Here is a 26,599-nt window from a genome sequence, read left to right as displayed (position 1 = left end):
GGCTCCCGTCAGCGCATGTATATAACGGAGGGAAACATCTGCGTCTCATCTGTCGGTTTACATTTTATTTGAAGAAGAGATAAAAGCCGAAGATCTGCAAAGAAACGCAGAAAGAGGGAGACAAACGCAGAAGAGGTGATTTGCATATGAGCCCGCGCTGTGATGTCACAAAAGGAGCATAGCGCGCCAGGCGATGTTTAACCCTTTGCGTGACAGATTTATGCTGAATTCTGCTTTATCACCAATTATGAAATGCTGTTTTCTGAATAGCTGCTGATTGATGATCGTTAATAAACTCCTTTCTTTCTGTATTTTGCTTCCGATACTAAAGCTCTGCCGCCTCTTCCAAAGAAAAATAAAACAAGTGTCGTTAAAGAGACCTCTGACCTCCGCGTTTATTTCTCGGGATCTTTTGAGAGGATATTTAAGTCTGAAGTGAATCCCACCTCATATTATTTTCTGTTTCAACGTTATTCTGTATTATAACAAAGATCAGCATCTCGCAGGGATCAGGAAAGACCAAATCTGCTTACTTTATACAGACAGAGACCCCCGGATATACCCATGAGGAATGCCCCCCCCCCCCGAGATAAACGTAGGCATGCTCTTGCAGTGTCTCGGCTTACCCATTCATCTCCCCAACATATCAGGACATAACATAAATCATCTGTTCCTTAGCAGGTGTAAAATTTTGGAAAATTGAACCTCAGATGAACAACAACACATGACATGTTACACCGTGTCATGATTTTTTCAACAAAAATAAAGTCAAAATGGATAAACCATGTGTGAAAAACAAAGTACCCAAAGTTTGGCGAGTCCTGTCTAATTTTTCATGGCTATATTGCTTACGAAGGAGCTGAATCAATGATGCTGCATTTTAACCCAAATGAGACTCAATGTAAAGCCTTCTCTGGTCTCCCAGGAACATCGCCTAAGTTATCTGCTTTCTAGAAATATATAGTTTTGTGGGTGCTTTATGGCTTCTTTGTTCAATATTCCAGTTACAAATCCAGCACACTAATTAGGGGGGAAAAACCACACTTTTTTTAATTATCAAAAATATATGGAAATTCTACCCAAATTAGGTATTTCTAAAATAGCAGCTGGGTGGGGTGGCCTGGCTCGCTATGTGCTATTTGAGGAGGGGTTAATAATAAACAAGACTTAATTTGCCAGAATCTTATGTTTATTGGTTAAATGGTATTGAAGGTATTTCACGGTTACAAAAGCCATGTCCGGGGGTACATAGCGGGGCATATGCACCTTCTACAGTGGGGAATTTAAACACGCATGGGATAGACATACGGTTCCTGACTCTAAGACGAGACCAACGACTGATTAAGGTTTGAGTCGTTACAGCAGAGAAAAAGCAGACTATACGGGCTGAACGGCTCTGATCATCCATCGGTTTCTATGCTGGACGTTGATCCTAAAGTTGTGATGTCTGAATCGGCGCAGGATGGAGGGAGTGGCAGTCATGTGACCCGAACCATATAAACAACCCTAACAACATATATATATATATATATGGGGATCCATTATATAATCTATAAATAATGTGATGATGAGCTATTGAATAGCATTATTTTTTCAGAACTTGACTAGGCAGAGATGGAGCTGGATGTGGCAGAATGGGCTACAACCTTGTACAGCATGCATATGGCTACAACACTGGGCAGAAAGGCCGTACACCAAAATATTTATGTAAAAGCCATTTATGTAAAATAGTCATTTTTATTTTTTCACTGTAGTATCCTTAATCCAGTAATCCATGATGAAGGTACCGGTTTGTTCCCTGTAAGCGGCATCACCGATCACTTACAGCACTCTGGCGCCACCTCTCTCTGCTCATTGGTATTGATAATTGATTCGTATTTGCGCTCTGCGCCATCTTCCCACCTAGCTACAGATGACACAATAACACTAAAATTTCCCATTGGCTTCCAGGCTGTTGCTGGGCACGTGACATTTAAATATAGATTGTAACTTCCCTTTATGCCGGGGACTTTCCGCTTGAAACATTACCTGATCTCGTAACTACGCGATGACGGAATAGAAAGCGATTTTTATTCTCAGTAAATTTTGATAATGTCTATAGCTAAATAAGCACATTGAGTGCTAACCCCCCAATTGCTATATTAAACTTAAATAAAATAGACTTTTTTAGAGAAGTTACCAGCAATTAAAGCTTCAAACATTCCTTAAAAACCTTAAAAAGCCCTGTCAGAGGCTCTCTTGCAACCTTAGGATATATTGCAAATTATACTTCTCACTGGCCTTTCCTCTCATGTCTCTTTCTATTACACTGTAAGCCCTCCCAATTCTTTTAGGGTCTCCTTTCTGGCGGTTGCCATCGATTAGCCAGTGGTCCTCATTTTCCACAGGATAGCCCAGCGGCTGAAGCTTCAAGTCCCCAAAATCTTCTTAAGTGTACAAGAAAAGTCTGTACCACAGGTGACGCGGTCTTTTACTTTAAACTGGACGAGTTAACTTGGCACCGTCATTTGATAATAACTAATTTAGGCTGGAAAAAATTTATAAGACCATCAAGTTCAACCCTTCTACCGATCATTACTGCTGTTTATCCAAAAGAAGCCAAAAGACCCCATTAAGCTATTTTTCAGATTTTGCCACAATCCAGCGTGTATCAAGGTCCTTATCCGAGTCCGAGGTGCATGTCCCCTATTCCAATTCTAAGGTGCCAACGAGCCACAACGTTCCTCAGAGACTTTCCAACCCGTGTGTACGGCTGTATAACCAGTCCTGTTTTTCTTACCTGATCAGCCAGCACTAGTCAGTATAGTCTTATCTTGTAAACCAGCCTTTACACTGTGAGAGTAAGAGCGTAGCGTGTGGTCATGTGTATGAATGTGTATGTGTAAGTGTGTGTGTTAGCGGGAGTGTGTATGTTTGTTAGTGTGAAGGGGTGCGTAAATATGTGTGCCAGTGGCTACCCCCCCTCCTGAGCCAACAAAGTAGGTGTGTATGAATAATAATGTGGGGGTGCACCTGCAAGAAAGGGCTCTGGATAAGGATGTCAGGTGGGAAGTGTGATTGGAGTGATGTGTGATGGGAGTGGGCTTTGATGTGTGATTTATAGATGTGATGGGAGTGAGTTGTGATAGGTGCGAGGGGTTGAGTGGTTATTTGTGAGGTGTGATTGTGTGATAGATGTGAGGGAGTGATGTGTAATGTTGTAGATGTGAGGGAGTGATGTGTAATGTTGTAGATGTGAGGGAGTGAGGTGTAATGTTGTAGATGTGAGGGAGTAAGGAATGATTGCCCTATGGATGTGAGGTGTGATGTGTGACACAGTAGTTGTATGGGAGTGATAGATATGGCAGGGAATTGTATTGTGTGATAGAGCTGAGGTGTGATGTGTAATAGGTGCTAGGTGGTGAGTATGTTAGTGTATTCAAGTATTTTACTGAGTGTGATACAGTGTGTCTAACTATTTTACTGAGTGTGTGTTAGTGTGCCTATAGGTATGTTACTGTTTTTTTAGAGGTGCTTAGGTACCCCAACCTTATGTCTTGCGGGGTGAGTCCCGGCATTTTTTGGTTACACAGCTGGTCAATGTTTTGCATCAGTTTGTCCGAGGGTTTATCACTGGGTCAGCTTAAAAGAAGTCCACACTTTGGAACCTCTTTCTTTAGTAAACCCAATGGCGAATTCTCCTCAGTGAATTTCAGTCTATGTGGTATTATTACTGGTATTTAGTGTTGTTAGGCATAGGAACCTAAACATATAGGGGATAGGGTAACTTTAATTTGTCATGATGCAACATCTGGATCTGTCTTATTCAATATTAAGGAGCGCCAACCCCTTCACTTCTTCTATTGTATAAAAATGAACATTTTCAAACATTAAAACACAAAAAGTGCAGCTCTATCCAGGCTTCTCCTGCATCGCCGCACGAGGAATATTAAGTAAAAATATAGTTTGGAATTTAAACTCACTAACCTTATATGATCCATATTTTATACCAGGGCTGCCACCAGAAATGGTGCCCATTGCAAACCTAGAGATGGGCTCTCCCTGCCCTGACCTCACCCCGGTTGAGCCACCCCTTTGTAAACAGTTTGGACTGGCCCAAAAGATTGCAAATTTTTGTGGTTTGCAGAATTGTGTCCGCTAACTCATAAGAAATGCACCCATCCTGTTATTTTATTCCTCTGTGGGATTCACCTTTTGCACATCATTTATTTAAATAAAAGCGGAGGAAACAGTAGATATGGGTAGAGAGCAGGCTAGAGTTCAGGAACTGATGCTAACCAATCAGAATAAGGGGTGTGACAGAAGAGCAAACAGGAAGTTGAGAGGCAGGAAGTAATGCATGGACATGCGCAAAAACAGGAACAAAAAACAGGAATAAAAAAGCAGCAAAATTATAGATTATATATTACAATACAAAAAATACTTACAAACATTACACAGTAATTCTCTGAGCACCTGTGAGGTTTTTTTGATCTCCTTGGTCAAATAATAAGTATTATCTCTGAGCACCATAGTGAAATTTCATTCACAGAATTTTTTCCCATCATTTTCAGGACATTTTTTTTTTAAATATTTATCCCAGGTTTTGTGTGCAAGGGAGAAGGGGAATCCATAGCATTTTTTATTATTTTTAAATAATATTTAAAACTTTTATTTATCCACAGAAGAAAAAAAAAATAGAGTCCTGTTTTTTTTTTAAGGCGCAAAAGAAGAGGCTCAGGGAAAAGGTTTAACGATAGATAAAGCTCTCTATGAATGTAAAAAAGAACGGCTTGTAATGTCTTCATTGTGATCGTATAGGATATGGCATGGGGACCCCATTTTTTCTCTGTGAATGATGGGTTTTAAAAAAAGCCTCAAATAATTCTAGCTAAGAGTCTATCATAAATCTTTCTTTGGTCATGCGAGGAGCCACCCAGTTTTTTTGGTCAGAGTCACGCGTTGAGTGGGGCCTTTTGGTCTTTTGTTCCGCCTTGTCAGTGGGGCGATGCCTTCTGTTCCTCATCGGCTGAGTTTCTTGAATACTGGTGTACAGGAATAAAGGGGGAAGGGAGCTTCTCCGTTTTATTTTCAGAAAGGGGAGGAATTGTATAGGGAGAGGAGTTATTTTTTGCCTCAACCCCTAAAACATACAGGTCCCACTTCAAAGCCAAATTTCTGGTTGGGTTCTCCAAAGTCCATGAACATAGCGTCCCTTAAAGGAAGCTGATCCACGCGTGGAGTGTGAATCTCCAGTACAGTCTTGTCTGTGCCTTTCCTCATCTGTAAAGAAAGTATTCAAATATTACGTGGAATTCACACTACTATCGTAATGAGCAATGTTACCAAATGATTGACAGTACAGGCAGGACAGATGATATATTTTGTAAAATGTTGATGCTACAATCTTGTCACCCAAAAATATTTCTAGTAAGCCTGCAAATATGCCTCTTGTTTAACCCCTTCAGTCACGAGCGTTTTCATAACCAAATGATCACAATATAAAATGTTGTCATTTTTACCATGTTTACCATGATTCCCCTTTTCCATATTTGATGGACATGCACAAATTTAACATCATTTTGTTCAGAATTAGGGCCTTTTTAAGTAATAATTATTTGTGATAATAGATAAATAGAGGGCCACATCCATGCTTTACATATTACACTATATTACATATATTTAATACTATTGACTAAATCAGTTTTGTGTAGTGTTTTTGTTTATTTTTGTACTTCTAGTGGAAGGGGTGCTTTTTTAGTTTTTTTTCATTTTATTATTTTTTTATTTTTTTGTACTGTTCCTAGTACAAAAGTGAATTTTCTGGTGGGTTTCAACAGTTTTAGCGAAGTACTATTACCGATACCCCCGTGTATTTGTATAGTTAACATTGACCACTAGATTATCTTGGGTTTTTTATTAGGCCTTTTCCGATTAAGACTGTTGCAGTATTTCATCTCAATGAAAAGGTCATCAAGAAAGCTTCGGGTAAAACCATTCTTCAAGGAGCCATTTGGTTTATTTAGTAAGCCAAGAGAGTATGAAACAATTAACCTCAATGAGTTAGCAATGAATTGTGATGAGCCAACACCAGCATATTTTTCTGAAAGAGGGCCAAATTAGTGCGTGATTTATGGTTAAATCAATGAGTAGAAATTTGAAGAAATCTTCCACTTACCGCACAGCCATCTCTTAGAGCCTTGATGTAGGGGCTGTTGTAGAAAGAGAGGTCCTCATCGTTTGAGCCCATAAAGTGCAGAGCCTTCTGGTAGGTGTTGGAGGAGGTGAGGTGCCAGGCAGCTGAGCGGTGGCAGTTATATGTGAAGTTCTGATGGGCAGAGACACTCAGCAGGCGGAGGAAGGTCAGCTGAACCACGCCAATAGGGATACCGTCTGAGTCAACATATGAGAACTGTGGGGAGTGGGATATGTTTAAGAAAATGATTGACAAAGCAGAAGAAACCAACAAGGAAAGGAGAACAAAGCTCTGGAACTGGTTATAGAAACATAATTCTAGATTGGTTAGATTGGTAGGTTTGACTTTGCTCAAGTTTTCTGAGGAGCCACAAACATCTACTGTGTGCTCACCTTCCTGCCATTCCTGAATTTGCTGTACCAGGTCTCCTTCTTCTCCGAGCTCCAGGGTGACATCTTAACCTGTGTGAGATGAGATGCAGAGTTAGCAAAATATTTGGCTTGATTGCCATGCAAATCACTGCTTACTTTAGACTCTTCATCTAACCTTCTCAATGTCTTTGCTGGGGAAGATGCAAGATTCTGCTCCAGCTGTAAAGTTACAGAAGACCTTAAAGGAGTCTCGTGTGCAGCCCTGGTTGGGGTCAATCCAGTATTCGCCTGAAAGAGAAGGTTGGGTTTAGGCATCAGTGTTGTAACATGGCAAGAACATGCTTGTGCTATAAAATACCCAATCCTGTTGACCTCATATTGTATTTGACCGTAAGGTCCTATACTCTTGGGTAAGATGCCCCCACTCACCATCTGGCATCTCTGGATGGCACAGTATCAGCTCCTGGCATGTTCTGGCTGGATGTTCTTTGGTGCCCAACGGTGTCCTCATTAGCTCAATATCTTTCTTGATTGCATCAAGAGAACCATAGATCTCCTCCATGCCATCAGCATATTCTCCAGCTGGCTCATCCGACATGATCTGACTGGCATCGATTGAACGTTTGTTTTTCTTGGGCATCTGGAAGGGTAGAGGCTGAATCACCTCACCTGGAGGTCCCTGCATGGGGCAAATAAAAAAACACACGAGTGACACTCTGTTCATGTAATGTAACATGGCTGTTGGATGTACAATAAATAGACAAAAAGCTTAAGGCACAATCCCACCAGGAACGCTGACATACATGTCTTACAACATTAAAACTCAGATGAATGTGAAAAAGTGAACTGCTCAGTAAATGAGACTTACCGGGGGCCCAGGTTGACCTGGTACTCCTTTCTGTCCCTTGGGTCCAGCTTGTCCCTGTGTGACAAAGGAAGAGAGAAGGATGACTAAAGAAAAGGTGTTTGCTTACTTACAGTTGTATGCAGAACCATTGGAGAAATAACAGGGAGCTATAGAACACCGCCGTAATGCCACATGATGCTGACAAACCCAGGCAACAGTGTCAAACGTTTAACTGTCCCGTTACAGAGATCAAAGAATGGAAAGTTATGGGTGTAATAGTGTAAGCTTGAATGTAGGTAACACATTGTGTGCATATAACATTTACAATTAACCTCTAAAGGGAACTGTGGAATGTACAAACCATTCTAGCCCAATGGAGCCATCAAACCAGAACAGATAGTTAAGGAATCGCCAGACTACATGGGCCACATAATATACATTGGCGGTTCTTATATGGCATTAATAAGCACCCAGCCCTTCCAGTCTCCTGGTGATAAATATATTACTCACCGTAGCTCCTTTGGCACCCTTAGGACCTTGAGGACCCTTTGGAGAAAAAGATAGAAACATTTTTTTTCAACCTAAATTACTAGGTAGATACATATAGAACTACTAAGATACCGTGCAATACTGTAGCAAACGTACTTCGGGTAAAACTGAGTTTATCTACTACATTTACTGTCTAAAACAATCTACTTGTCACCCAGAACTTTCTGAATAAGGGAAACAAGAAAAAAAGAACATAGTGGAAGGGCAAGAGATATCCAGCATCTGATAGACGAGGTGGAGAAGGAGACTGGGCACCAAGAATTAAAATGTTTAGGCTGTGTAATATATATACGGTATATTTAAAGAGGGATAGGTGTAGACAAGAGAAACTTACAGGGACACCAGCAGGTCCACCGGGTCCAATGGGACCTGTGACACCAGGAATACCCTGTAGGAAAAGGGAAGGCAGTATTATAAAACGTATCAAACAACATACCACGTAACCAATCTCCAGCCCAGGATCTAATGGTGCTCACCGTCTCTCCTTTTGATCCAACTGTTCCCGAAGGTCCAGGCATGCCCCTGTCACCCTTCTCACCCTGCTCTCCTGTTGGTCCAATCAGACCGATAAGTCCAGGATGACCCTGTCAGAGAATAGAAAATGGAAGTCACTGCATGGGAATCTGGGGTTAAGCGATGCTCCTTTCATACAGCAGGTACAGGGATTTATCCCACATTATAATCTAGTTATCCTATATGATTTTCTATGGCTCATATGTTAGAGTTTTCAATGTTATTTCTCCTCGCAATGGCGCAAACAGTCCGTTCCTGCTCCCAGATGGCGCACAGGTCTGGAGGACAGGCAGTGATTGGTCTACCTGTGCTCATCAGGGGAGATCCTGAAAACCTGCTCTATTGGAACCACCTGAGGACTGATGTTGAGAGTATCTGCATTCAGGACATGTGTTTAATTACATGTTGTGTAGTCTTTTACATGTATTTTAACAAATCTGGCCATGTGGATAGCATGTGTTCATAGAAAAGGTGCCCTCTAACACACTAGGTCTATGTGCGAAGGTGCATACGTGTACAATGGGTTCCTTACCTTCTCTCCCTTGGGTCCAGTATCTCCCTTGAGTCCTGGCAATCCAGGGGGTCCCTATAAAACATACAGTTTAGTTTTCAACGCACTTGTATACATCTGCACAAAACATACACCTGAAGAACTCCAGCTTACCATGGGGCCTGGAGGTCCAGCTTGTCCAGTCGCACCTGGACGACCTTGTTCACCCTGCAAGTAATGGTAGGATTTGTGAGTAACTTTGTTTAATGGCATCTTACAGTCTGTCTATAAAATGCATGTATAATTTCTGGCCAGTCACGGTTTGACGCAAAGAAAAAAGTCACAGATAAATAGTAGATGGTCCTGGAGGTATTCTGAGTGACCTCGTCTGAGAAAGTTTTATGACACCTTTGGAGTTTGAATACAGTGCAAACTTCTGAATATGGTTTTATTCACCATAGCAATGGAATTACCCAATTAAAACAAACATTTGGGGCTAAAACCCCAGAGCCGGATCCAATAATAGTGAACATATAGCCACCATCTCTCCCTCTGCCTTACATATCATTCACTCACCACAGCTCCTGGGATCCCGCGCAGTCCCTCTGTGCCTTGTTTTCCTGGAGATCCCTGAGGACCAACTGAACCGGTTTTACCAGGAGCGCCAACAGCGCCATTCCCACCCTGAAAGGAGGACAAAATGGAGGCCATGAGAGCTGCATCCGGTTAAAAATTGAAAACCGGCCACAGTTAGGGAGATCACTAGTGTCAGGCTTTAGAGAAGGTGCTGTTGATCATACCTTGGCTCCTTTCTCTCCTTGGCGACCTTCAGGACCAGGTGGACCAGCAGGACCCTACGAGAAGGATAGACTGTGATAGATGTCTGTACAGACTAGAATGATTATTAAGCAACACAATAAAGAATTTCAGAGACAATGAAACAGAAGAGAAAGCTTACAAGAGACATGGAGAAGGAAACAGTCAGAGGAGAAGACACCAGAATAGACAGTAAAAGGCAGAAAATCATCTGTCTAACCTTAAAAAGGGCCAGAATATTGTAATAACAGCTCTAAAGAAGTGAGCGGTCCAGTGGCCCATCTTCAGATTTATTCTCTTTAAATACATGATAATGATGGAGCCATGTAGGGCCACTTTGGGCACTATGTTTAGCATTAATCTTGAATTCAAACTCACCCGCTTTCCTAGTGGTCCTGGTGGGCCGTTCTCTCCAGTAGGACCAGGAGATCCCTTAACAAGAAGACAAGGAACTCTCGTTACATTGTGTTTATGAGATGCTGTATTTATGCAGGTCTCAGAGATACTAAGTCTCATATACCTCAATTAACTGACGGTCCCATGGAAGCCAGCAGATAACTAGTTACTAAAATTGGTGGGATGGAGCTGGCATCCTGCTTTCCATCATCCAGTGGCTTCATGTCCGTGTGTTTTTATAAGGGCAGTAATTCTTTAACACATGTATGAGTGAGCTATGTGCTACACTTACAACAAGATAGGATCACTTACCGCCTCTCCTTGTTCCCCATCTTCTCCTCTCTCTCCTTTAGCTCCATCTTGCCCCTGTATGATTATAAAGCAATTACAGTAATAATAATAATAATAATAATAAAAAGCAGTGAGGGCATTATAGACCCCTGCATTATTTAAATATCCCTTTGTATATTTCTATGTGATGTGTACACACAAAACATGCGCATTTCACAGCCGGAATGGGTGTAAAGGACACATGAAGGTTAATTGCACTGACTATTTTAATATCAGATGTTAGCTATAAACTGGCTGAGGATAATGGGAACTTCGGAGCTGCAAGTTGAACACCCCCGCCAGCAAGCCATGAGTCCAAAAAAAAGAAAGAACTGGAAACTCAGATCTTCTTTCATATACGGAGATCTTTAAAGATCACTAATCTCATACTGTTATATAAGTGATATTCCAACAGATCCCGCAATCTCTGTAGTAACAAGTGGCACATTTGGCACTTACCCTGGGTCCCATCTCTCCTGGGGGGCCGGGATCTCCTGGGAATCCAACGGGACCCTAAATGCAAGAGATACCAGTTACTTCCAGTTTGGCATCTTAATGTGTTGTGTTATTTAGCCCAATATACCACGTTATCAGTTACAACTCTTGTTACAGGTATCCTACAGACACAATTATTAACCATCATTACACTTATTATACTACTGTACCATACAACTATTAAGAGCATAGCATTATTTCAGCGTAAGATTGAATTAATAACTTACATGGACTTATTTTAATTACGTCTCCAATGAGGTGAACAGAAACTGGAAATGTAATCCCTACCAGAATCTTGGTAAATACTCACAGGATTTCCTTTGGGTCCATCATCTCCATGTGGGCCTTTTCCTCCCGGAGGTCCGGCCTCTCCTGGTTGTCCAGCTTCTCCCTTCTCACCTCGGTCTCCATGTGGTCCCTGTGAATACGATGAGTGTTACAGATTTCCGGAGAATGGCACCGGCTACGTCCTACAGCGTAAGAGATCTGCGGTTCGTGAGATGATCAGATCACTCACCTTAGGTCCAAGCTCTCCAGCGACACCAGGGACGCCGCTCTCACCAGGTTCACCCTAAAAGAGTAAGACGGTTCCATTAGAACATTTGGTCAAGTAGTATGCTTCTTTAACCAATAAACATATGATCGACTCTTTGGAAAACCAACTGATGATCCAAAATGTAAGAACCCACATAAAAAAAGTTCACTCCAGCGAGGGAAGCCTTTCTCAGGTGCCACGATTTTCTGCGTACTCACTTTTGTAAAGTGTCTCTTTCTTTAGTACGTGGTCTTTTATGAGTACATGTCTTCTCTTACTGGAACGCTGTCCACCATATTACATCAATTCATACGGTCAATAAATCAAGGGGTCTGGGCTTACTTATGTAGGATCCAGGTCTAAGAGGATGTAAACCTGGCCAACTTTTACTGTTGCAGATTGTTAAGGTTACATGGTCAGCTGCTAGATATGCTTTGATTTGATTGGTTATTTTATAACGTGGCGCGTCTATGTATAAATAAATCTGCATTAAATCTATGTGTTATCATTCATACACACGGCGTGTGTAGTGATTCTCCAAAAGAGTTCCCGATCCATGTTTCAGTTTTATGGAAGCCCTCAATAGATTCTCAGATTACAGATACGCTTGTTGCGTCTACTGGCTTCCCAGCCAACAGTTAATAAGTATCAATGTCCGCTTTATTATTTAGTGGCAGGGCATGTATTTAAATCAAAAGGATCATATACCTTCTGTCCTGGTGGGCCCAGGTTTCCTATTCCTCCAGGAGGTCCTTGTGGACCCTGCAGTAGACAAAAAGTAGTCAGTACAGAGACAGCAGGAATGGGAAGAAAAAGTGGAGACACAGGGTAAGAAAAATGGTGTTATCTCAAGTATGAGGAAGGGTCATATATAATAGCATATACTGAGTGTATAGGGTACATATTAATGTGGGTAACTATTAAATTATCTGAAAGTACAGGGTACTTAGCGATCTAATACTAGGCAGTTACTCACATCGGCTCCAGAAGGTCCAGCAGGGCCACGTGGTCCGGGTGGTCCAGGAGGACCCTTATGAGAAAGATACGTAAATATTTTTCAAAAAACACAATTTGCAAATCAAATATAACTAGTACCATGTCACCTAAAGTTGACATACCAATGGGCCAACATCCCCTGTCTCTCCCTTCTCTCCAGATGGACCTGGTAGTCCCTGAAAAAGAAAAATGTGTTTAGCTAACATGCATATAATAGGCTGCCAGTAACCTATAGAGTGAGAGGACTTCTGAAGAACATGCATACAAACCCGTTTGTGCCGAAATATGCGACATTGGTGCCCCCTTATCTCAGCTATATATCGTTTTTGTATATCGCAAACTCCTCTCATGCCATATCTGCCCCATTACCTGCAGACCAATGGGTCCCGGAGCTCCTGGGAATCCTCTGGTGCCTTCATCACCCTTTGCTCCAAATATTCCTTGTTGACCTCGTTGACCAGGCTCTCCGTCAGCACCCTAAGTGGAGAGAAATGATTAAAACACTTATTATCAAATATTAATAGGTATTTAATTAACGAATGTCATTTATGTCTCATTGGATGGATAATTGATCTATTTAATGTGCAAATTGAACTACTTGCCCCTTCCATTGGCATTACTTCCATTTTCCATAAGGCCCTGGTAATGTATAGTCTATCGGAACGCACGTTGACTTATGTTACTAGACATTCTGTAGAGCATTGATTTGGGGACAATAAATGGAAGGTATCCATGGATGCACATTTCTCTATTACAGGTGATATCGTCGTGGAGGGTAAGAGCATGAATCTATACAATAATCTACACCCTTGAAAGGTTTAAGGGCATTGCAGAATATGTTTGAAGATATATATATATATATATCGCTATTACAATATGGAAAATTGAAATGAACAATAGCACTAAAAATAACAATCTTAATAATGAATACATGTGAAGAATACCGGTAAAGAAGGAAACGAGAGTCCTTGTCTTGTGAGCTGACAGTCTTTGGGACTTATAAATCATTATGCCGCCTGAGCTGTGCCTCAGTTTTTAATATCAATAATTGACATAAACTGTTGCTTATTTACTAGCCGGTATTTAGTGAATACATTTCATCGCTGGCACCTCTCCTTTACAAACGTTATTAATCATTTAGTGAGTTACTTACTGCAGCTCCTGGTTGTCCAACAGAGCCAACTGGACCAGACGGGCCGGGGGGACCCTAAGAAATAAAACAGATTCAGAGCGTAAGCAGAGCCCAATTATCACAGTAGGCAAAAAATCAACTTGCATCCCTATAATTTTTGTTTATAGGGGCAAAGGTGTGAAGCGCTTTGGGTAATTAAGGAAAATGAGTTTGTGAGAGGCTTAGTAAATACCCCAGTTGGTGGATGGGGCTGTAGTTGACTGCCCCAGAGGTCCAGGTCTGGGTATTATGAACTATTTGTGCCCCATTCTAAGATTATTATCTCTAGTTCCCCATTTACAGTGTGTTCAGCCAGTCATCTTCCTTGTGTATCGCGTATCATCTTCAATACCATTTTCCAAAGATAATTTAAAGAAGAATATATGTGGAAATAGGAGAAAATATTGTGAAAGGATAAGAAAATGGTATCTGGAAAGGAGGACATAGTTGAGGGAGATATGATGAGGTGGGGAGGTATTTAATGATGGGACTGGCTGAAAGGAGGCGGAAATGAATGTATGGGGAGAGATACAGTGGTATAAGGTATATATTATACGTGAGGTGACACGACGGGATCTGTGGATTGAGGATAAACCTGTCCTCGTTTAAAATGAATTTACAAGGACAACGTTACATAAAGCTACTCACGTGTTCTCCTTTGTTCCCCTTTGCTCCTTTCTGACCATGGTCTCCAACTTCACCCTAAGAACATCAGAACATATTACTACTGAAGCACAACACACACAGAGACAAAAGAGACAAGCTCATACTAAACACACACAACATACGACATACGACATATAACAAACACACATGCGGACACAAACATGTTCGGCACCCAGCATGCAATGTCAAAATAAAACTCCGAACCTTGTCTCCATCCTCTCCGGCTATCCCAGGGGGTCCAGCGGCGCCGGGTAACCCTACAGGCCCTTGGACGCCATCTCTACCCGCAGGGCCAATGGGACCTTTCTCTCCCTGGAAGAAAATGCATTGAAGAGACAGTAAGTATATATATAGTAGTTACAGTAATGTGTAAAATGAAGAATAAATGAAGTCCTGCGTTCCCAGATAAAACTTTGATTAAGAATATGTGAGCCCATTAGTGTACAAGATCCCCGTAGCTCACACTGGGAGAAACGCACCACTAAGGAAGGAAGGCGATCCTTTACATTTAATGCACGCAGGAAGCGTTACATGATTTTATTTACATGTTTACTGTAAGTTACTATGAGCCATGGTTACAGAGTATACGTACCGGTACTCCCTTCTCCCCTGCGGAACCTGCTGGTCCCTGTGGTCCTGGTCTTCCTGGGGGTCCAATAGGTCCTCCTTGGCCTGGTCCACCTCTCTCTCCTGGGGATCCCTGCAAGGGTAAAGAAGAGGTCACATTGTAGCATCAAGAAAAGAGAGTCTTTTTCGCTGGGATTCCAAAAATGATTGGCCAAATCTTTTTTCGAAGACTTCATCCATGAGTCGTTTATTATCTGCATTTGTAGGCAGATTCCAGAAATCTGTTTGGTAGGCCTCATATTATACATTTGTATTATTTGAGCCTGAGACTAGCTTAGCGCACCGACATTTTTTCTTTTCCCTGTTTGCACATATTTGAGGTTGTTGGCTCCTCATTAGTCTGGTTGCAGCTTGCTGTCCAGGGGTTAAATGGGAGGAGGTTTAATTGCACCTCCCCCAACACATTAATTTGGTTTTGGTAGCAGTATAAACTGCTTTGTGTGCCCACTATGTAGGAGGTGAGAGTAGGTTCTCACCCTATTGAGAGTGTGCCTTGACGTGGCGGGTGAGCTTAATTATGCTTTGGCCAATTCATATAACCAAAACCTCTCATTTATATTATGTTTATATATTTGTTGCCAACTTTATTAGGGTGAGAAGCGCAGACAGTATTTTGTCTTTTGTATACATTGTACAGCCAACACTGTATTTGCAGCATGCTCACACTGTTTGGTAGGCCTCATATTATACATTTGTATTATTTGAGCCTGAGACTAGCTTAGCGCACCGACATTTTTTCTTTTCCCAGATTCCAGAAAGAGACTATTCGCAAATATTTAGACAGGTGGCATGTATAAGGCCAACGTCCACCTCCCCAGCATTTTTAAAAAGCATAAAAGTTCAAATAAAAATTACTGGACAACATCCATGGCGCTCGGTTCCAGTACCAAAACATTGGATTAGCGATCACAGCGTACAATTGGAACACAGGAGTAATGGGAGTGATAAAGGGCCATTGGAACACAGGAGTGATGGGAGTGATAAAGGGCCATTGGAACACAGGAGTGATGGGGGTGATAAAGGGCCATTGGAACACAGGAGTGATGGGAGTGATAAAGGGCCATTGGAACACAGGAGTGATGGGGGTGATAAAGGGCCATTGGAACACAGGAGTGATGGGAGTGATAAAGGGCCATTGGAACACAGGAGTGATGGGGGTGATAAAGGGCCATTGGAACACAGGAGTGATGGGAGTGATAAAGGGCCATTGGAACGCAGGAGTGATGGGAGTGATAAAGGGCCATTGGAACGCAGGAGTGATGGGAGTTATAAAGGGCCATTGGAACACGGGAGTGATGGGAGTGATAAAGGGCCATTGGAACACAGGAGTGATGGCAGTGATAAAGGGCCATTGGAACACAGGAGTAATGGGGGCGATAAAGGGCCATTGGAACACAGGAGTGATGGGAGTGATAAAGGGCCATTGGAACACAGGAGTGATGGGGGTGATAAAGAGCCTCTGTACGCCTATGATGATTTTCCATAAAAAACCCAGCTACGATAGTTATTTACAACATTAACACCGTCTGCGCTGGATTTCTGATCTATTTCATGTTATTTTAATGGACAAAATTTGCTTTTCTTTAAAAAACAAGTCAACATCTAAGTGACCCCAAACCTTTGAACGGTAGGTTTTTTTTTTGTGCATGAAAAGGTTCCATCCTATCATTAGACTCTAATAAGTAGACACTTACCGCAGGGCCAGGGGGTCCTGCAGGGCCTTCGTTACCCTTCAGACCTGGACCACCCTAAAAGAGAAGAATAGTAATGGTCGGTTATCAGTAATTTTTGGATGCATGTTATTACTTGATCTTCTAACGAAAGGTTTGTTGATTGCAGACAGTCCGGTACAGAAGCTGATCTGCCCCAATCTTCACAGGTATGCAGCAGAAGCTGATCTCTAACAATGTGTAATTGAGGGGTATTTTATTTGGGTGCTGCACCCCAGCTGCCCCCTCCACTGTGGGTCTGGGGTCTGCATGTGACTGGGCATAAAGCTAAAAGAGATTTAATTACATGGAGCTGCCACTGCCTGTCTGTTACACGGGACCTAGCGGGAAGCCATGATGACCTGAGATATAGCAGAGTATATCGGCCTGATGCTAATTATGATACTGAAGGAGAGACAGGAAAACATGGGATTTGTCTTTATAACATTGACCAATAACAAGTATGACATCATACATAGCTAAGAGACGCTACAATGTAAATTGCCATTAGAATAGAAGATGTGATTGAGCTCTACTTAAGACCCAGTAACACATCAAGTCGCGCAGACAATTACCCCACTTTATAATTTTGCTTCCTTTTCCAAATGATCTCTAACAATATGCTATGCTTTGGGTACCTGCTGTCATAATTTATATTTTGTATATTTGTATTGATAATTGTTCCATCTCTGGGATCTGCAGATATCTCTCGTTAAGTCATGAAGGGCACCAATTTGCAAATGGGCGATGTTCGATGGGCGATGTTCAGCCCTTAACACTTACCGGGGTACCAGGCAGGCCTCTCTCTCCAGGGAATCCTCTTAAACCAGCTGGTCCATCTTTTCCGGGAACACCAACAGTCCCTGGGTCTCCCTAAGAATGGAGGAGAGAGAAGTCAGGACAGCACCTGGAACGTGCAATATAGGAAGAAACTTAAAAGGAGGAGAGAAGCCTCGTTCTGCCCCAACACTCACCTTGGTACCCTCCTTCCCAGACGGTCCACTCAAGCCTTGCTCTCCTGGAGGTCCGGGAGGGCCAGGATGTCCTCTCTCTCCCATTTGACCGGATTCACCTTGAGCCCCCTGGAAAGGTACGAACGGCTATGTGTCAGCAGTTCATAATATATAATATGTATACATACTGGGCACTTTAACCAAGTGGGACGATCTGTGAAATCCGGCTGTTACTGGACTAATACTGGTGACATGACAGCGAGTATCTAAGCACTAACGATAGAAAAACGTGTTATACGGGAGGGCAGAGAATCCATCTGCTGGTGATGAACGCGTACGTCCGACAATGAGCTACATTATCAATACCCAGATTCAACAAGATACATTCCTGTCCAGCGATGGGAAAAGATTTTATAAATAATAATGCTGAGTATCCGTACAATTAATGGTGAGAATATGTTATTTCGCCGCACGCATCTCACCTGTGCTCCTACAACACCGGGAGGTCCTGTTGTTCCCACCTTTCCTTGGAAACCCTACAAAGCAGAGACACGGATATTATTCCCAGTTGGGTCCATAAAGCATTTACCAAAAGAAAGCAATTCTATGAAACCATTTCATTTTAATTCATTTTCTCACCATATACACAGTAACGCTGGGAAAGATCTACTCACCACTTCACCTCTCTGTCCGGGGTGTCCTGGGATCCCGTCTTTTCCTGGTGGTCCCTGCGGGAGAAGAAGACAATTTTCAGTTGAAGGCTTAACCTCGGCAACTCTTAACCTGAAACAACTCCCAAAAAGTTTTAAATCAAGTTTAAAAAAACTTCAAACTAAAGCCGGAATTATTAATGCACTCAGGAAATCAGGATAAAGTTGCCTGTTTGCAAACATCTCACTTGGTCCTGTAGGACACAACTCAGCAGAGTAACGCGCATGGTACCTCGCCTAGAGTATTGGGTACAGAGGACAGTTCTGGAGTACGGTTCTGAAGACCTCATCTCCAGAAGGTTATTGAAAGAGTCCATAGAAGAGCAACTAAAATGGTTCATGGTTTGCAGGATAACAATAACAAGAAAAGACTACAGGATCTCCAAATATCTGGCTTGGAGGAGAAAAAAGAGAGAGAAACTCTTACAGGTGGTCCTTTGGGTCCTGGGAAGCCGTTAGATCCTTGTGGTCCAGGAAGACCCTAAAAAAATGCAGAGAAATGATTTAATACGAATTAATGAACAAAAAAAGAGACACATTCCAAACTAGGATACATAAAGAGTTAAAAGTGCTGATCAGTTCTACAAAGCATTGGGGTCTGCAGCTTGTTAAGCATTAAATACACGGAGACTTTGGAAAGGCCTTTTTGATTTCTATGGCAACAACATATTAGTGCACGATTTTGTGTCAATTAAACTTTCCCTGACAAATTATGAACGAGGCAAAAATTTGAAAGGTTTATCCATTTTGGGAAGTATTGGGAAGAATGTTGATAATGCTACATTTAGTTTATTATTTTAGGTGAAACCCTTTAAATAACATTGTGTGTGCGTGTGTGAGTATGGGGCATGCGAGAATATATGACGGCATGAACATGTGCCGGGGGATGGGTATACACATCATAGGAGATCTTTACATCAAGCATGAGGGTAACTTACTCTTTCTCCTGCTGGCCCAGAAGGGCCGTCACCACCAGAGGTGCCCTGGATTTTGGAAAACAAAAAGTGAACATATTAGTGCCACACACAAGTACACAGGCAGCATGGGTACGCATAGAAAATGCAAGCAACAACTATACACACAGACACACAGCTTACACAAACAGCCACACAACAAACCACCTGATACACTAACAGAAAACCACTGGGGTCGACTTACTAACCCCCAAAATTGCAGAAACTAAACGTTGTGGGGCTCGTGTGTTGAGGTGGGCTTGTTAATGGTGGGAACAGTAGTGATTGTGAAAAGATACCTCGACCGAGACAGCAGGAAATAACCAATTGCCCCATTATTGATGGCAGAAAATTAGGGAAGAAATAACCATAAGACCGGCTATTCTGTGTATTGTTCAGTTTTACAATATTTTCAACATAATTAGAGAGATTGTGATTTTTGCTATTGACAGAAAACCTGGTGGACATCAACCAGCTCTATGTATCGTGTTCCCCTAAGGCCGTGTTGAGCCAGGTCACAATATCATATCACAATATCATATCACAGTATCATATCACAGTATCATATCACAATATCATATCACAATATCATATCACGTTCAAAGGCTCCCCAACTGTGCATCCACATTGTTCTGTAGAAGAATTCTGTGTATAGCCTGAGAAGAATTCACCGTTACGACTACGGTCACTGAATTATTGGAAATAATTATTTACCATGCCTGTATTAATAGAGCAGCGGAGGGCAGGAGAACTGAGCCCTATGTTGGAGGGGTTTGTTGCCTGCTGACCCAAAAATCAGCCAACACGATGCGATTGGACATATTTTGAGCAATAACTTTTTAGGGAGCAATCACAAAACGCAGACACGTCTTATTAGAGAAGTAATCACAAGTTATGTGGAAAGAAATAGATAGAGATCCGCTTGTGCCATTACAGCAGAAAAATTAAAGGCATCTCTGCTTTGTGGATATTTTTTACCCGCTGTGGGGTGTTGGTCAATGTGAATAAAGGGGTATTTTCTACAAACTCTACGGCTTTTCTGAGATGCTGATTTTAATTAACCGAGGATTCCTCACTAGGGAGTTTGTGCCTAATTAGAAATGTCCTGGCTATAAAGACACGCAGTAATAACCAAGAATAAAACGAGTATATGACGCTGAGAGGTGTCCGGAGGTGCGCAGGCAGACAGGCGGTGTGTACACACACTTACACAGCGTAACCCGTGTGACTCACACAGATACACTCTGTATACACAACCCTGCAAACGCACAAACATACAAACCCACCGATCACGCACGCTGATAGTAATTGGAACACCATACATAAAAAAGGACAGCTAGATTAGGACGTCTTCCACGCACACTGCCTGTGTTAATAAGGGGGTAGGATTTCCACACAAAAATTGCCGCTAGGCGCGTCACGCAGACTCGTGGGCAAGGAGTGGAACGTTACCCACCTTGGGGCCTGATTTCCCAGTAGCTCCTCTGGGTCCTCTCTGACCTCTAGGGCCCTGGAAGATTAAAAGTTATGCATATTATATTTCAACGTATGGAAGGTGAGAGCGTGTATTGTAACTCTAGCCTGAGTCTGCAGCAATAATGTCTGAAGAAAAACAATGAAATCAGGCCGGGAAATAACGCAGTGTCTGTATTGTTCATAACACATGGAGACTTTATTAGTGAGACCTGTAGGGGAGACGGGTAATAATACACGGGGACTGTGCTATTGGGATCTGTAGAGAAAGCTGAGCGGCAACACACATGGGCCATACTATTTAGATTTGTAGGGGAGGCCAGGTATAACACACAGGGACTGTGCTTTTTGGATCTGTAGAAGAAGCTGGGTGGTACCACACATGGACCATACTATTTAGATTTGTAGGGGAAGCCAGGTATCAACGTGTTACTCACCGATGGTCCCCTCTCTCCTCTAGGGCCGGATTTTCCAGAGAGACCCTGTGAACACACAAGAGTGATAATAACATTAAAAGACAATGTGACTGAACGGGCCCTCCATCCACATAGACCTAGCTTTGGCTCCTAATAAATTATAATGCAGAGACTGTTTGGGAATATAATAATGTTTATGGAAATAAAAAGCTTATATCCCAAGTGAGACAGTCCTGTCCTGTGTCGTTGCAGATAGTGACTGTGGTGGCGATATGCGTTATTGATGAATTTTCCTACATAATAAGACAATTAGGTTTATCTGTGTCTTATAGACAAAGACCCAAAAACTAAAAAAACTAAAGTTAAAAGGCTTTTTAGGTGGGGCACAAACTAGAATAAAATATGTGGGGTTTTGTGAAAATGCGCAGGGCATAAATAAGGATGGGCAGAGCTACCATTAATTTTAATTTGCTGCCAATTATACCCCTAGAAATATGGTGGCCTTGGCACATAATATATATAGCGATATATTAACACATCTTCATCCTATTGGGTATATCGTTATTAAGTATACCTAATATTCTGCTTTTAGCACTCTTTCTTTACACAGAGAATATGGGCATACTATAAGCACGCAACGGACATTGAAACGTGAATATACAATATATTGCTCCTATTGTATCAATCTAGCCCGTCAGTGAGCTAAAGACCAAGTTACTCTTACCCGGGCACCTTTCTCTCCATTGGCTCCAGGGAATCCTGGGAATCCGAGTGAGCCCTGTAACAATGAAGACAGGACAGGTTACTACCCACAACAATCCGTTTTGGTCTCCCCAGCACTCATCTGCTTCCGTGCCCTTCCTTCACCTTTGCGCCCTGGCGTCCTGGGTACCCAGGCAGTCCAGGAACTCCAAGTTTACCCTGGAAAAGAGAGGGGAGAAGCATATGAGCAACAGGTCATCTTGTCTTCATATGTGCGTGGACACAAGACTCTGCCACATCTCACCTTCTCACCAGACAGTCCAATGGGTCCATTGTCACCATTGGGACCAGATCTTCCCTTGGGACCCTCAGCGCCATCTTCTCCCCGTGACCCTGGCACTCCGATTTCACCCTATAGACAGAAGAGGTACACAGTTGAGAATAATAAAGCGTGTGCTGCCAATGTTAAGTTTTATATGACAAAACATACAAAAAAGCATGTACAGTATGACTTCGTATCACAAAGCAGACACATCTACACATGCTACTGTTATGTCACGTATTGCTGCACCCCGTTTACATTTAATTAGGGATTTCATTTCTTGATGCAGTTGCTATTTTTTATTTTTTTAATGGAATACTCACCTTGTCACCTTTCACCCCCACATCTCCTTTGAATCCAGGAAATCCGTCTTCGCCCTGAAATGAATTAAAGCCACATTAAGAGTTTGGTTTTCTGTAAAACTCCAATATCAGCCTCATTGCATCTAATTTTAGTCATCTCTTGAAGTTTTTGATGCGATTGTAAGGGTTGGCGGTGGTCTCATAAAATCAGAGTAACTCTTTGGGCTATTGGCTCCTTGGCTGCTGTAAAATCCCAATGTGGGGTATTATAGCGAGGGTTAATAGGATGCATAGGAAGAAAGCAATGTGCTGAGACCAATGGAGGGAACCCAAAGCTGAATACATAAGGAGGCAATAAGGGCATCATTTGGTACCTTTTCACCTTTGTGTCCTTTCAGACCACGGATTCCTTCTTCACCCTGTAAAAATATACAGATCAAGAAATAATTGGAGAGAGAAGAAACACCAAGTAAGCCAAGAGTAAGAGAAACGAAGGGGAAGGAGTAAGAAAGATCCATGAGAGATTCTATAACATATAAGGTAGAGCGTGAGGACAGACGTTCAAATAGAAGAAATAATGATATTTAGATTTGGTTACTGTACCTTCACACCACGTGGGCCGGGATAACCAATGTTACCTTGTGGACCAAGTGGGCCCTGAAAGAAAGGGGTGCATACAGAATTTTAGGTTGGCATCCAAATGATTTTCCTACTATTGTCACTCTATAAATTCAGGTCGTATTGGAAAGGTTGGAAAGATCATTATTATTTATCCTCTACGTCCCACCCTAATTATTATTATTATTATCATTATCATTAGGGTGGGATGTAGAGGATAAAGCCATAGGCCACTAAAGAGGTAGAGCGGTATGTGTGGGTCTATATAAACCACACAAAAAATGGATATATCTTATGTTTATTGGAACAAAGAAAGTGGAGCAGGCTGTATGGGTCATATGGGACATGTTTGGACAGATATGGAACCAACACCAACCATGGGTCTTTGGTCTACTTAGACGAAGGGGTCGTTTACAAGGTTGGACAGACTGGATGGGGCATGTAGAGATCATAAGCTGTTTGCAGGGCAAGTGAGAGTTTGTGGTTCAAATGCTCATTATGTTAATTACTGTGAATTATGCCTCCGAGGTCTGGATGACCAAAGGTGCTTTTATGTCAAAGGAATGATAATGTCTGCATGGACCTCAGGTGTCCACAATATAACAACAAATGATGCAACCATAACCTCGTGTCACAAATCCCCACAGCGCTCACCTGGTTGCCTTTATAACCCGCTGGGCCCTCTTTGCCAGGGTGACCCTAGAAAAAGAAAGAAAACATTTGATGACACTGATTATTATGCTGATATTCCCATGTAATATTTCATTCACATACTTTGACATCAGTTGTGTGTGCCTTGTAGATTATGCAGGGATTATACGATAGTCTAGACATGACATTTGGATTTGTCTGTACTTTATATTTTATATGATGATTTTAAATAACATAAACACAACTGATGGGTTTTGGTCTGGTACTGCTGGAGGAGAGCTCGGCCCATCAGATGTGTATTAAGGTCAGTAGCGTCTCTTATATCAGAAAGGAGGCAGATAATAACGCATTGCCCCGGAGGCCAGGTCATGGACCTTCACATGCAGAGATTATTGGGACCAGTTCCAGTTTCATCACAATGGCTGTTTTTGTTACATTGTTAATCTTAGGGCTGTTACTGAAGTGATTGATTTCCACCACATTAAATACAATATATAGTTTCCTCATATTACATACAAAGCATGTGTCTATGGCTTTGGTGGGGGCTTTATTAAGGACAAGTGGAGCATCATGAAAGCTAAGACCCCTAGCAGCGGCTACTGCTAGCCTAAAGCCCTTTCTGCTTAGACACATTATTAATCTACCTTTTACTTGGTGGGGATTCTCCAACTATGTGGAAGAGAAAAAAATCCCACCAACTGGGACCAAGCCTATAATTTTTACGCTTGTGCAAGTTTCCATCTGTGGCTGGGGATGAAGTGGGTCTCAAAGTAAGAAAACAGTGAAACCTGGTGATCATTTCATGATGGGGGAACCTGAAGCACAATTGTAACCTACTACAAACTCTTTTGCTGTCAAATTCTTAGCCTTTTCGGCCCCCACGCTGGCATATGCTTTAACTAAAGTGAAGAAGGTTAATACTCACAGGAGGTCCATCAGAACCAGGAATACCAGGAAGACCAGGTTTGCCTGTTGGCCCCTGTAAAGAAGTACATAAGAGTCAACCCGTGTGCCGTTGAAACGTTGCACCCTACAGCATTGTAAACCAGTCCTGTGGGGGTTTCTCACCTTCTCTCCGGGAGGACCCTGTGGCCCCTGTGGTCCGGAAAGCCCTTGAGTACCAGGAACGCCTTGTTGTCCGGGAGGCCCAGGTTCACCTTGTGGACCCTATGGAATAGAAAAATAAATGACATTGGCGCAAGGCAGATACTTTGTGACAGGCATACTACAGTCAACATTATATCGCATAAAATATAAACATGTCTCTTACCAAGTTTCCTTTAGGTCCCACAGATCCATCCATGCCTCTAACACCCTGCAGAGATACAGAGCGCGATGTTAAACGGATAAGAGCTCCCCGCAATAAAAACCCAAAGTATGGAACAGACAGCAGATACTCACAGGGGGTCCGGGTATTCCTTGGGGTCCTTTAGGTCCAAGAAGTCCTCTGACTCCCTAAAGGATGAAACCCAAACACAAAAGGATGAGGCACCCAAGAACATCCACTGCAAGCTGACTACTAACAAACCTACCTATACACAGCTATACAGACCACTTACAACACCGGTTTCACTGGTTGCTATGGAGATAAGACTACTTTTAAACTACGACAGACAGTAGAGAGGATACTGATGATTTAATATATTTGGAGCTCCTGGTTTTAATGGCAGTGGAATAGCTTGAAGTAACAATATTTCTAACCACCTGTCGGGGACAGTGTGAAAATATGGGCCATGAAAAGAAAAGCCGTCACGCTTTCTGAGAATTGTTCCCGGAACAGTACAAGTATTGTGCTCAGAATGTCTGAATATTATTTACCTGCAAAGAAATTATTGTCTACTATTGTGTTTGTTGCTAAAATATAAAGCGTTCCTTACTGGCTCGCCAGGAAGTCCACGGGGGCCAACATCTCCATCTCCTCCCTGGGTTTAAAATACAGAAAAAAGGGTTATTAACCCAACAAGGAAATCTATCTCTAGACTGTCAGACTCCATCCATCCATGGATACTCACCCTTGCGCCATCTTCTCCTGGTGGTCCATGAGGGCCTTGTGTACCGGTGTCACCCTGCAGAAGACAAACGATCTCGTGTCATTTGCACATCTGTAATCTTTCCTGATTTTATTCTATAATCTTTCCCGCGGAAGAGATGATAATGATCCATGGAACGGCTGAGGATCACAGGGTGCTGCTCAGAACGTAACGTTGGCTTGGGGTGGATGGGATATGGAAGTTAGGAATTCAGCTCTGATTCCTCCAGATGCAACAAATGATATAACCGTTCCTTCTTTTCCTCAAACGCTTTGTGTGTACATTAAGATTATTTAATTTAATTTGCATGCAACGATTATGTGACCACATCTATTAATCTTTATGATTTTACATTCTGCAATTCGACATTGTTGTTTGCCTTAATATTTTGGTGCCTGAAACTATTTATATAAACCTGTGGAAATAATAATTTTTTCTACTGGGTTTGTACGCATGAATTGGGTATGAAAGCTGCTGGAATAGGTATTAAATGGGTATTAACATCAATATTATCGACTTGACTTACCCTGTTGCCCTTCTCACCGGGAAGTCCAGGAAGTCCATCGAAACCTCTGTCTCCCTAACACACAAGAAATATCAGTTGTACTTTGATCCCAAAGAAGTCATACATAGTCTTAAGAATGTCAAAAATGGAAGATTTACCTTAACGCCAAATTCACCAGGAGGACCACGAGCTCCGTCTGCACCCGGCCGGCCCTGCGGCAGACAGAATACGTGAGAGAAGGACAGGAGACTTAAATATACAGAGGGTGATGTGAGATA

At 42.2% G+C, this 26,599-nt stretch overlaps 1 protein-coding gene across 1 annotated transcript in view; it reads right to left on the bottom strand.

The window, feature by feature from the left end:
• Nucleotides 1–5,115: 5,115 nt before the first annotated feature.
• Nucleotides 5,116–26,599, bottom strand: part of LOC149280395 (uncharacterized) — a 32,447-nt gene continuing 10,963 nt past the window's right edge. Inside the window, exons 18-67 of the mRNA XM_089500640.1 lie at nt 26,480–26,533; nt 26,343–26,396; nt 25,799–25,852; nt 25,664–25,708; nt 25,188–25,241; nt 25,057–25,101; nt 24,855–24,953; nt 24,712–24,765; nt 23,790–23,834; nt 23,121–23,174; nt 22,892–22,936; nt 22,539–22,592; nt 22,198–22,305; nt 22,059–22,112; nt 21,916–21,969; nt 21,213–21,257; nt 20,759–20,812; nt 19,288–19,332; nt 18,777–18,830; nt 18,314–18,367; nt 18,122–18,175; nt 17,661–17,768; nt 17,470–17,559; nt 16,672–16,725; nt 14,943–15,050; nt 14,555–14,662; nt 14,333–14,386; nt 13,667–13,720; nt 12,883–12,990; nt 12,636–12,689; nt 12,494–12,547; nt 12,226–12,279; nt 11,500–11,553; nt 11,293–11,400; nt 10,947–11,000; nt 10,470–10,523; nt 10,140–10,193; nt 9,746–9,799; nt 9,522–9,629; nt 9,120–9,173; nt 8,988–9,041; nt 8,419–8,526; nt 8,277–8,330; nt 7,904–7,939; nt 7,415–7,468; nt 6,976–7,225; nt 6,722–6,834; nt 6,568–6,636; nt 6,158–6,391; nt 5,116–5,262 (exon numbers count right to left, since the gene is read on the bottom strand). Of these exons, the coding sequence (XP_089356766.1) occupies nt 5,116–5,262; nt 6,158–6,391; nt 6,568–6,636; nt 6,722–6,834; nt 6,976–7,225; nt 7,415–7,468; nt 7,904–7,939; nt 8,277–8,330; nt 8,419–8,526; nt 8,988–9,041; nt 9,120–9,173; nt 9,522–9,629; nt 9,746–9,799; nt 10,140–10,193; nt 10,470–10,523; nt 10,947–11,000; nt 11,293–11,400; nt 11,500–11,553; nt 12,226–12,279; nt 12,494–12,547; nt 12,636–12,689; nt 12,883–12,990; nt 13,667–13,720; nt 14,333–14,386; nt 14,555–14,662; nt 14,943–15,050; nt 16,672–16,725; nt 17,470–17,559; nt 17,661–17,768; nt 18,122–18,175; nt 18,314–18,367; nt 18,777–18,830; nt 19,288–19,332; nt 20,759–20,812; nt 21,213–21,257; nt 21,916–21,969; nt 22,059–22,112; nt 22,198–22,305; nt 22,539–22,592; nt 22,892–22,936; nt 23,121–23,174; nt 23,790–23,834; nt 24,712–24,765; nt 24,855–24,953; nt 25,057–25,101; nt 25,188–25,241; nt 25,664–25,708; nt 25,799–25,852; nt 26,343–26,396; nt 26,480–26,533 (3,684 nt within the window). The remainder of the gene's footprint in view (nt 5,263–6,157; nt 6,392–6,567; nt 6,637–6,721; nt 6,835–6,975; nt 7,226–7,414; nt 7,469–7,903; nt 7,940–8,276; nt 8,331–8,418; nt 8,527–8,987; nt 9,042–9,119; nt 9,174–9,521; nt 9,630–9,745; nt 9,800–10,139; nt 10,194–10,469; nt 10,524–10,946; nt 11,001–11,292; nt 11,401–11,499; nt 11,554–12,225; nt 12,280–12,493; nt 12,548–12,635; nt 12,690–12,882; nt 12,991–13,666; nt 13,721–14,332; nt 14,387–14,554; nt 14,663–14,942; nt 15,051–16,671; nt 16,726–17,469; nt 17,560–17,660; nt 17,769–18,121; nt 18,176–18,313; nt 18,368–18,776; nt 18,831–19,287; nt 19,333–20,758; nt 20,813–21,212; nt 21,258–21,915; nt 21,970–22,058; nt 22,113–22,197; nt 22,306–22,538; nt 22,593–22,891; nt 22,937–23,120; nt 23,175–23,789; nt 23,835–24,711; nt 24,766–24,854; nt 24,954–25,056; nt 25,102–25,187; nt 25,242–25,663; nt 25,709–25,798; nt 25,853–26,342; nt 26,397–26,479; nt 26,534–26,599) is intronic.

Source organism: Sceloporus occidentalis, unplaced genomic scaffold (assembly GCF_023333645.1).
Source record: "Sceloporus occidentalis isolate IW3139 unplaced genomic scaffold, rSceOcc1.0.p SCAF_157, whole genome shotgun sequence".
In the NCBI taxonomy this organism is placed as follows: domain Eukaryota; kingdom Metazoa; phylum Chordata; class Lepidosauria; order Squamata; family Phrynosomatidae; genus Sceloporus; species Sceloporus occidentalis.
The sequence above is the reverse complement of the archived record's forward strand: the minus strand, read 5'-3'. Positions and strand labels throughout refer to the sequence as shown.